General features: G+C 38.2%; 2 protein-coding genes across 5 annotated transcripts; one reads left to right on the forward strand and one right to left on the reverse strand.

The window, feature by feature from the left end:
• Positions 1–523: 523 nt before the first annotated feature.
• On the reverse strand, positions 524–3,718 carry LOC118436894. The gene is made up of 3 exons (XM_035855553.1): positions 3,077–3,718; positions 1,810–2,707; positions 524–1,455 (listed from the first exon to the last, which is right to left on the reverse strand). The coding sequence occupies exons 1-3, from the start codon at positions 3,131–3,133 to the stop codon at positions 1,088–1,090; spliced, it is 1,323 nt and encodes a 440-aa protein (XP_035711446.1). The 5' UTR covers positions 3,134–3,718; the 3' UTR covers positions 524–1,087.
• Positions 3,719–4,759: 1,041 nt separating this feature from the next.
• On the forward strand, positions 4,760–8,940 carry LOC118437064. Of its 4 annotated transcripts, none has more exons than XR_004835858.1 (8): positions 4,760–4,896; positions 5,695–5,761; positions 5,856–5,923; positions 5,999–6,664; positions 6,842–7,579; positions 8,459–8,580; positions 8,654–8,710; positions 8,775–8,940. XR_004835858.1 is itself a non-coding variant. In XM_035855840.1 (5 exons), the coding sequence occupies exons 2-4, from the start codon at positions 5,710–5,712 to the stop codon at positions 6,674–6,676; spliced, it is 798 nt and encodes a 265-aa protein (XP_035711733.1). In that variant the 5' UTR covers positions 4,783–5,578; positions 5,695–5,709; the 3' UTR covers positions 6,677–7,579; positions 7,691–7,880. The 4 variants fall into 4 exon arrangements, 1 of the variants encoding a protein (XP_035711733.1); XR_004835857.1 differs by having other exon boundaries at positions 4,787–5,578; XM_035855840.1 differs by lacking the exons at positions 8,459–8,580; positions 8,654–8,710; positions 8,775–8,940 and adding an exon at positions 7,691–7,880 and having other exon boundaries at positions 4,783–5,578; positions 5,999–7,579.
• The last annotated feature ends 839 nt before the right edge of the window (positions 8,941–9,779 follow it).

The following is a 9,779-nucleotide window of genomic DNA, read 5'->3' on the forward strand; positions in this document are numbered from 1 at the left end:
CTCAAAATACTTAGCAGTGAAAAAAATACCACTAATATTCAACAAAACTTTTTAATCTGAATGTTCTCTACCTAATCCTGGGGGCATGCAGACCTGGTGTCATTGATTTTTTGTAGGGGCCGAAAACGTGTTCAATACAATTATATATTTGTATACTATTGTTTTAAACGGGGACAATTGATATTAATCAACGTAGGAAAAACTAAGTTTCATCCTTTATGCACCCCCCCCCCGCCCCATTAACAGCACGATTTATTTGAGGTAGTACAATGTCTAAGGTTTCCTGTAACCTCGCTCTTCGTTGAAAGAATAAGGCCGGACCCAAGGTTTCTGCACAACGAATTTAGTTTTATGTTGAAAATTAAGGTTTTACATAAACGATGACAAACAGTTTCATGCATAAAAGTTACTAAAAGTCACTAAAGTCAGAATCTGTGTTGTTAGATTTTGTGTTACTGAACACAATTTCAACATATATCTAACAATATATTTCAACTCTTGAAAAAGTTAAGTGCACATAGATTCATATACATATAATACCGTGTTGTTTGATGAAGAGCAGAAAATCTACCAGGACACAAAATAAATATCAGTTACTAAGCCTTATTTTTTTATAGTTTTATATTGAGTAACAAATCATAAACTAATATGTACTTAATATTGCTAAAACGATGTGTCGCCCACAAATTAAAATAAATTCGACGCGAATTTGGTTTAAACTTTAAATGAGTTTAAACAAATAAATAGGTTGGCGATGTAATAGAAACATAAGTATGTTGATAAGATCAACTTGATATGTACTACGTAGAGTCAAAATTTAGTAACTAGCTAATTTATAAGTCATTTAAGTATCGGGTAAAAAATACGCTACGTGAGTGGAAATGGTTTTCTAAATTCGGCTAGATTAAAAAAATATATGTGTAATTATGTCTTCAAACTATTCCATTTTAAACTATTACATTCGCGGTAGAAGTTTAGGGAACGTTAGCATTGTGGGGATTAGAGAATGAGGGTCTTATTAACACGGGCAAGATAGAATTTTAATAAATTTCTGGGGAAGATATCCCCCTGCTTCCGTCGCAAATTCCTAAATCTCCCCCATGATCTGGTATCTCGTCAAATTTGGTAAAATGGCGGTCACCCTGTCCCAAAATTCGGACATATTCCTCACTTCGCCACACCCACAGTCAACCGGCCACCCTGCCGCGCAGGCCTCTCCCATCTGCCCAATCACCCTAAACGTATCCCCCGGTGGGAACGGAATGTCCAAATTTGTCACTGTTACCCCCCTCGAATTGCCCGCACGAAGGAAGGAATTGTACAAAAATGCCGCGCTCGTCTCAAAACACTCCTGACGGGTTAATATTTCCTCCTGGGTACAGGGCTGGGTTATTTCATCCCTGGAAATAACAATTTTCTCCAAGACGGGGAACTGATCCGGATAAACCAGCATACCTGTTCAGAAAATATTTCTTCATTCAGAGTTCGTCCAGTTTAAAAATTGGAGAAAAATTATTCATTCATTATTCAAAATTTTATAAGCTGATAATTCGTCATTAATTTTTTATTCGTTTTATCCCAAATTCGTCTTATTCGATGAATTTTTCAATACATAGAGTGAAAAATGAATAAAATTATTCATTCGTTCGTTACGAGTATGAAACGAATAAACAGTTATTTAACATTACTTCGTCCATAAATTTTGGAAAAACATATTTACTCATTACTCATGACTTTTTTGAGTAAATAAGTACTTAATAATTTTGCTCTATTAAATAAATGAATGTAAACAGGTATGTATGATCTTACCAGCTTGCCTCCCAAATCTCAACCTCAGTCTCGGCATCACAACTGAACAGCCGGAAGTTATCATTCTAAAGGAATTTGGACTCAGTCGGACGGCGAAAACCTTTAAGCGCGGCATGGTGGGAAACGCTACGCCGGTTTCATTCATTAGCCAGTGAGGCGGGCAGTTGTCCATTCCGAAAAACTTGACACTTTCCAACGTGCCCGCGACGATGTTCAGAATGACGGAAAAATGGCCGAGGTCAAAACTCGGGTCACTTAATTCTAACCGGGTCATAGTCACCCGAGGCCCGACCTGGGTAGAAGGGCCCCTGTGCAGAAATTTTTCCAGGACGGCGGGATCTATTCCGTCGGACGATAAGCTGGCCAGGTTCGGGAAAAGGGGCAAAATATCCACTAATTTACCCGACTGGGCCCACGTGGATGAGGTCAGTCCGAGTTTACGAACCTTCCAGAAGACCCGTGGTTTATGGGAAGGCGGGATAAAATCGGGGCAATTAAGCCCCCCTAATGTGATAACTTGTATCTGCAGGCTGACCAGGTTAGGGAGGAAGGTTGAGAGGTATTCCAAATATTGGCGCCATTTGGGATCTCGCAGGGGTAACAGGATCTTTAAATTGACCACGTGGTGGGCATGGCTCGAAAGGAAATTGGTCAAGATAGACGGGCAGGAAAATTTGAAGTTTTGGATGAGCAAATTTCTGGGGTTGTAACCCGCGAAGTGGGTAATGTTGTAGGGGGTGGTTTCACTTTGAGGGGAGAGGGGTAACTTTTTAGCGGGGAACCTAACCCATTTTTGAGCTAGGAGACGTTTCCTGGCTTCAATTTCAAAATCCGTGTTAATCAGGGTGCATGTGATGAGGTCAGGCGTGGAAAGAAAGGTCATCACTTTGGTCAAAATCTGGGGAAAATATGATTATATAAGTCGTCAGTCTAATTGAGTGTAATAAAATATCTAATTAGTTAATGTGATATATTTTCCAGTAGTGGCTTGTAAACTGTCGAAGCATGACATCCTGCTCCTGCTTACGGTAATGAATTAATGTGTAAATTTAAGTTACCTTCGATAGTCTTACTCATCATTACTGTATTTATCATTTGTTTATATAAAATAGTATAATACAACTTATTATTAATAAAGTAGCAATCTGCTCTATTAAAAGCATTCGCAATCGTATTTCTAAGTTTGCAACATAGAGATTGATATTAAAATAAATAAATATATAAGAATTATACTTTGTTCAATGAGATTGCAAGTTGTGTCACTTACCTCGGGGAGAATAACGGCAAAATGCGGTATCGTCCAAGTGTCGTTGGTAATTTCCATTTCCAAGAAGTCACGATTTTTAATAATATTTATATCTGGTGAAATGACGCCTAAGCTATATTTTGTGAGCCTGATATTTGCAGTATGTATCTCAGGAATAAATTATTTTGAAAATTGTTTGAACGTTGCAAAATACAAAAATAAAGTAAGTCAAAAATGTATGTATGTATGCATACTTCTCCAAATGATGTGCTGCAATAATGTGCGTTGCAACTAACAAAATGTTAAACGTTCAAGGGGACATTCTTAAGAATAATGTCACCCTTTTGGCATGTAAACTATTCAGGGTGACAAACCTTTTAAGTGAAGTTTATTTAGGGAAAGTTGGATAAATTTCGAGGTGGTTGACCCTTTTTGGATAAATTTAGACGTCAGAATTGCCTCCTCACGAGTATGTAGCAAAAGAAGAAGGGTTACGATGTCATTCTTAATATAAATCGTGGAATGGAACGTACATATACTACATCATTTTAGAGATTGGGTGGTTTCAGTTCTCCTATCTTCCCCTTGTTGAAATACCCTGTCCCTTAATGCATACATTCGTTGGGTCGGTGCTGAAATCGGGAATTCTTGATACGCAATATATGGCTGACCCCTAGCTACACCAGTTACCCACAGGCTCCCTAACTCAATTGATAATAATGCATTGTCCACCACCGCGACGAGTTTTTCCCACCATGCGAATCAACGTCGACGAAATGTTAAAAATTAAAACACATTAGAAATATAAAAACAATTACCCTAAAATAAAGTTTTAAATTTTGAACCTGAAATTTTTCCGGTTTTTTTTTAATTTAAGAAGTTTACCTGATGCCATTTTGTTTATTTTTGGATGCCGTGGTGCGTGTGCAAAAGGCCACCAATTGGTGCACACATCACGGCATCCAAAAATAAACCAAATTACATCAGATCAACTTCTTAAATTTGAAAAAACCGGAAAAATTTCAGGTTCAAAATTTAAAACTTTATTTTAGGGTAATTGTTTTTATATTTGTAATGTGTTTTAATTTTTAACATTTCGTCGACGTTGATTCGCATGGTGGGAAAAACTCGTCGCGGTGGTGGACAACGCATTATTACCAGTTAAGTTAGGGAGCCTGGTTACCCACACCTGACTCAATCGCTAACAGGGAGGTAGTTGGAATAATGTTTCCAAAACTGGCAAAAAATGACACGTACTTGTTAAGATGACAATATGATGTACTTTAATGTAAATAAATACATATTTAATTTTTTGATAACGTAAACCCGTGAAATTTTTCGATTTTACAAAACCAGTGCGAAATCTGTATGACGGTTGCTGCCCCCTCCCCCTTCAATGAATTTATGATTGATGCTTGATGGCTTTTCATCGTGATTTTTTGAAGAATTACAAAAAAACCATGGATATATTTGTAAAATCATTACCAATATATTTCAACGTACAATTTTTTCGCACATATCTATGTAATTAAGGCTTAAAATGACCTGATATGAAGGCATACATAGTACAATATACATAGTCTGCGCTTCATTTGTTATCACTGAAAGATAAGCTGCGATAACCATAGCCTACCAATATTTGCAAGGTGAATATTCTAATAATCGAATCCAGTATTTCTCAACACTACATATGTAGCAACCAAAATGTTTATATAAGCTGTGAAATCGGCTGACGCAAATCGGTTAAGCTTTGTCGTTATCAGAACATAATTCTAGAGCTTATGTTTGATCCTCTTTTTCCTGTTGCCAGCTCATATGTTTAAAAACATAAAATCAAGAACGTAAGCAGTTTCCATCAAAATACGAGTTTTTAATACCCGTGCAACGATAAATTACCTTTGTTAAACTTCAATAGAAGAAAAGTTTTGCTAAAATTAAACAGTTGTTTTAAACGCTGACAAATCGTTTTAATACGCACAACAAGTTAAATCATCAAGTTCGGTTTATTTGGAATAACTTTGAAGTTCGAGTAGCCCTGGCTGTTTGGCTTGGGGGTGAGAACCGGTGGCTTTCGGCACTCGGAAGGTCTATGGTTCGATCCCTCATATCTTGGCAGCTGGGGCAGCCCTCCCTGGGTGCCAGTTACACACATTGTAGCTGGACACTCAGTAGAGTGGACTGAGCATGCTGCCTTTCCGTGGCAGTATTCGCGTCCAAAGGGGCATACATTAAGATTGAATAGGCAGTGGTGGGTAGAGGATAGGCGGAGTGGGACTGGCCCCGTAAGTGCAGGGGTGAGTGGTGGTGCTTACGGCAAGCCGGCGTCTCTTCCTGTCTTACTATCCTTAAATGGTTTCTCGATCCCCATATCTCATCAATAGATATGGGGATTATACCTGAGCAACTAGATAGCCACTGTCATACGGTGTAAGTAAGAGGATATGCAATAGATCTGATGGATGATCTGAGCATTGGGCTCCTCCAACAAGAGGAACCCTCCTCCCAAAATACATACAAGTTCGAGTAAGTTGCATTTAGTTGTAATAATGCCGCTCTGTGTATCCGTTGGTCAGATACCACCAAACGATGTGAATCGAGGCCAAAGACAAGCTAATATATTTGTCTTGTTCTACTATTAGCGGGAAGCATGCAGTATGGACTTGCCTTGGCCTTCAACACGAGTTGCAATGGTTTCTGCAGATTATAGTAAGCGACCCCAAAAAAATGTGCTGTGGATGGCAAAACAATTTATTGTGCATACCCCCATCTTCATATCGGCGTATTTACTTCACGTGTTTAGTTTCAACGTGCAATGACAGTATAGTCGCAACAACGAGCGCAATGTCGAAAGCCTTGATGAATCCATTGGTCAGTCGCAATAAATTCTGCCTCCATTTATACTTAATTCGTCATTTTGATCTAATAATTCTCAATTTTTACCAGATTCTCGACAATATCTTTCACCATCTTTGTATACCTGATTTGAAGTCGTGCCGCCTAGTCAGCCATTGCTGGGACGATCATGGCGCCACTTTATTAGGAAAGCGAACATTCTTTGATGTCAACCAACTTTTCGATTACAATTCTGGGTCCAATTTATACCTGGTGACTCAGCTCGTCTGCTATAAACTGACTCGAAGCCTAAAAATTTACGATGAGTTCGACTTACTCGCCCAAAGACACAAGGCTATCGACATCATCACGAAAGGGTTACGCATGCTGCAATCCAATGATATCCGACACGTCTGTCTCATTATGGAGGACGTTAACAACCCTGCAGATGAATGTGTACCTCAAAAAATCCCAGTTCACCCTAATCTGACTTCAATTAAGTACCGTCCTTATAAGGGTTTAAACAGTAGCAACGATCTGCATCCATTTGTTCAAGGATTGATTGATTCCGCACCAAATTTGACCTTTTTGGACGTCTGGGGTTCCTCCTTACTGAATTTGGAGAGGTGCATAAAGCTCAAGTCGCTTAAATTCTACGTCATCAATTCCGACTTCACCAAAACTATTAATGACGTGATCGCACTGTTGGGACAAGTTAAAGATACATTGGCAGAGGCGGAGTTAATCTACAACAGTAATTTGTGTAATTCGCTGCAGGTAAAACTTTAATTTTGCATTTGTTTTCCGAGAAAGTGAAGTTAAAAAGTATTTGTTCAATCTTCGTAATTTAAAAATGGTGACGAAATTATTATCTCATTATTCTTCAATTAATTGAATCATGGCTGAATAGTTTATCTACCGTCATTATGTATGAAATCAGCGATTTGTGCGCAGGTATGGTAAATGCGTAGGCTAAGATGCGCAGCTTCCATGTTCTTCGGCCACCGGCGTCTGGTTTCGCCCAGAACCTTCGCTTCCAGCGTCTACGTTTCCGACCAAAATGTGCTTCCAGACCTTTCGCCTCCGACATCCTGCAACAATTTAAAAGTTCTAGTTCGTTCGGTTCCATTGTTCCGGAGTTGCTTCTGATTTTTGGAAGTCGTAAAATTTCGCCCCTACATAAATAGGATGTCACATGACTGTTAACTTATCCCAATCTTTATCTTTGCATTGAATTCAGAGACAAAAGATGAATGTTCCTGTCATGTTGAAACTGATTTCACTCACCATCTACCCATTTGAGGAGCGCCCCACCCCTGACTTCTTTAACGAGATTCATCTCCCAGCTTTGAAGATCTTGCGGTTCATAACCTTGGAACAGCCCGATGGCATTGGCAAACCATCTAAAAATGTGGCAGCGACACCGAGGTGTCGAATCTCTTTCTGTGGTGCTGCAACATAATGGGGATATGCAGTGGGGCGGATTTACGGATAGTATCGTCCAGTTATTTCCCGCCGTTAAGAAATTCGACTTAAAAATACCTTCCTTAAGTATGAGTTCAAGCTACGCAGTTAAGCGAATGATGGAGCCGTTCCAAATTTGGGACCTGGAGCATGTAAACTTTGACTTGGAAGAAGTGAACAAATCGGCGGTGGTAGTTGAAATCCTGAAGAACATGTCGCTGTTGAAGGGTAAGTCTGTGAACAGTACAGTTTACCAATCTGGATTTTTAGAAAACCCAGTTTTAATTCAATTGTTATAAAATCTGTTTAAAGGAGGTTTTCTGTCTTCCGTAAAAATAGGGCTTGGTCTTACAAGGGAAGGTCCCCGACTGCTTATCGTATCCAGGGTACCCACAATGTTTTTCAGAATCTACTAGGACCCCCGATGAAAGATTCATTGATATTTACCTGTAAAACTCATATTTGGCGCCATGGCTTGGCGCCAAACTTAAAAATTTGCATTTTCGACCAATTTCAAACCCTCATAACTTTTGCAGTTTATATCGGATTTTCAAAATTTTATGCTTAAAATGATCACAAAAGTCGAAATTTTCGAGAAAAAAATAAAAATAAAAAATTTCTGATTTTTGAGATATTTTTAGCATTTTTTCGACGAACCCCCGTTTTTAAGAAAATTACGAAATTTTGCGAAAAGTTAGAAGCGATAATTTGGGAAGAACTTCATGGAATACGAAAGTTGAACTCCTTGTCATGATTTTTACCAAAAATTTTTAAAATCCGTCCAGGTTTTCAAAAGTTATGGCGGTTTCAAAAATAAAAACATTCAAATTTGGCGAATTTGGCGCCACGGCACGACGCCAAATATGAGTTTTACACGGAAATATGAATGAATCCTTCATCTGGAGTCCTAGTAGATTCCAAAAAACATGGTGGGTACCCTGGTCACGATAAGCAGTCGGGGACCTTTCCTTGTTAGCAAAGAAATTATGTCTTGACCTGTTTTATGGAAATATCTGATTACTCATTTTTGGTGCGATTCCACAACTCCAGACAATTGAGGTGTAGTTTGAAAAAATGATCCATTACATACATACGTAATTTATTTAGGCATTAAACGCGTCAACTTTATGGACGTTAGCCTCACACAGAACGACTTCTTTCCTCACATTCAAGACATCAGTTTCTACAGTGCGGAATTTCAAAGCCTAAAATTGTCTGGGCATGGCCACGTGAGTAATACGACTTTTAGTAGTTGTAAATATACATGCGACTTTCACACCTATTTCAAATTTATTTATCTAGGTAGCTAAAACAGTTGAACTTAGACCGCTTCAGAGTGGCGGACCCATTCGGTTCACGGTTTGTGAAACAAGTGACTTAAAAAAATGATTCTTTTCTTTACCCAGTTTTACATTTAACGCAGGTGCCAGAAATCATGGGAAAAATGCGACCTTTATTACACCAATAAAAGTGGATTGGTTGCTAATTCAAAATTCGAAAGTGTCCGTCTAAACATCTTAACAAGACTAATAAAAAAACGGTGTATGTAATTGTTCAATACATAATATAAAAGAGAAATTTTTTTACAAGCAAATGCCTTTACATTAATTCCCAGCATAATAATCTGTAGCGGATTTAATGTACATTTAAGTGTCAAAATAATAAAAGTATGTATTACCGACAAATCTTGCTGACATGATTGCATAATAAATGAACCATATCGAATTGGTTTAATCAATAAATATTTATATGTGTAAGTGGCCGTCCAGAAATTACGTAACACAAATATCACGAATTTGTACACCCTCCTCCTTTCTCCTTTAACATGTGTAACATTAAGCACGATATCATTGGAGCGGCCCACACTCGTGTGGAAGAACATTTATACATACATCAATTTTAAAAGTAGGTATACGTATGTATCTAAATAGTTTAAACATTTTTATAAATGTAGCAACCTGCTAATTATGAATCTAAATGAAGGTGAAGGCTTCGTTCATTATCAGTGAGAGATAAGATGTGTAGATCAATATGTAGATATTCCTGGTTTACCAAGCTAACCAGCATTCAAACCTTCACCAGCCTTTTAACATTCAGAACCCATGTATATTCCGTCATATAAAAATTTTGTATGACTCGACCGATCGTGACAAATTCATGATTGGTTTCAACTTGGTGGGATACCACTAGAAGGACTTTCTTCACAATCGTTACTTCTAAATAAATGAGAAGCATTGTCAGATTCCGTGTAAAATGCTGTAGCCATCAATATCTACGCAAATATCGATCAGGAACCTTACAACTTGCATATATAAATAATTCATTATTTTTCTGCCCAGACTCCATTACCGAATGAAAATAAACATGAAACAGCTTTGATGCAGAGGTCAACGCCGGAGGTTTACACGGCGGCGGCGAGAAAATGTAT

This window comes from Folsomia candida, unplaced genomic scaffold (genome assembly GCF_002217175.1).
Source record: "Folsomia candida strain VU population unplaced genomic scaffold, ASM221717v1 Fcan01_Sc011, whole genome shotgun sequence".
In the NCBI taxonomy this organism is placed as follows: Eukaryota; Metazoa; Arthropoda; class Collembola; order Entomobryomorpha; family Isotomidae; genus Folsomia; species Folsomia candida.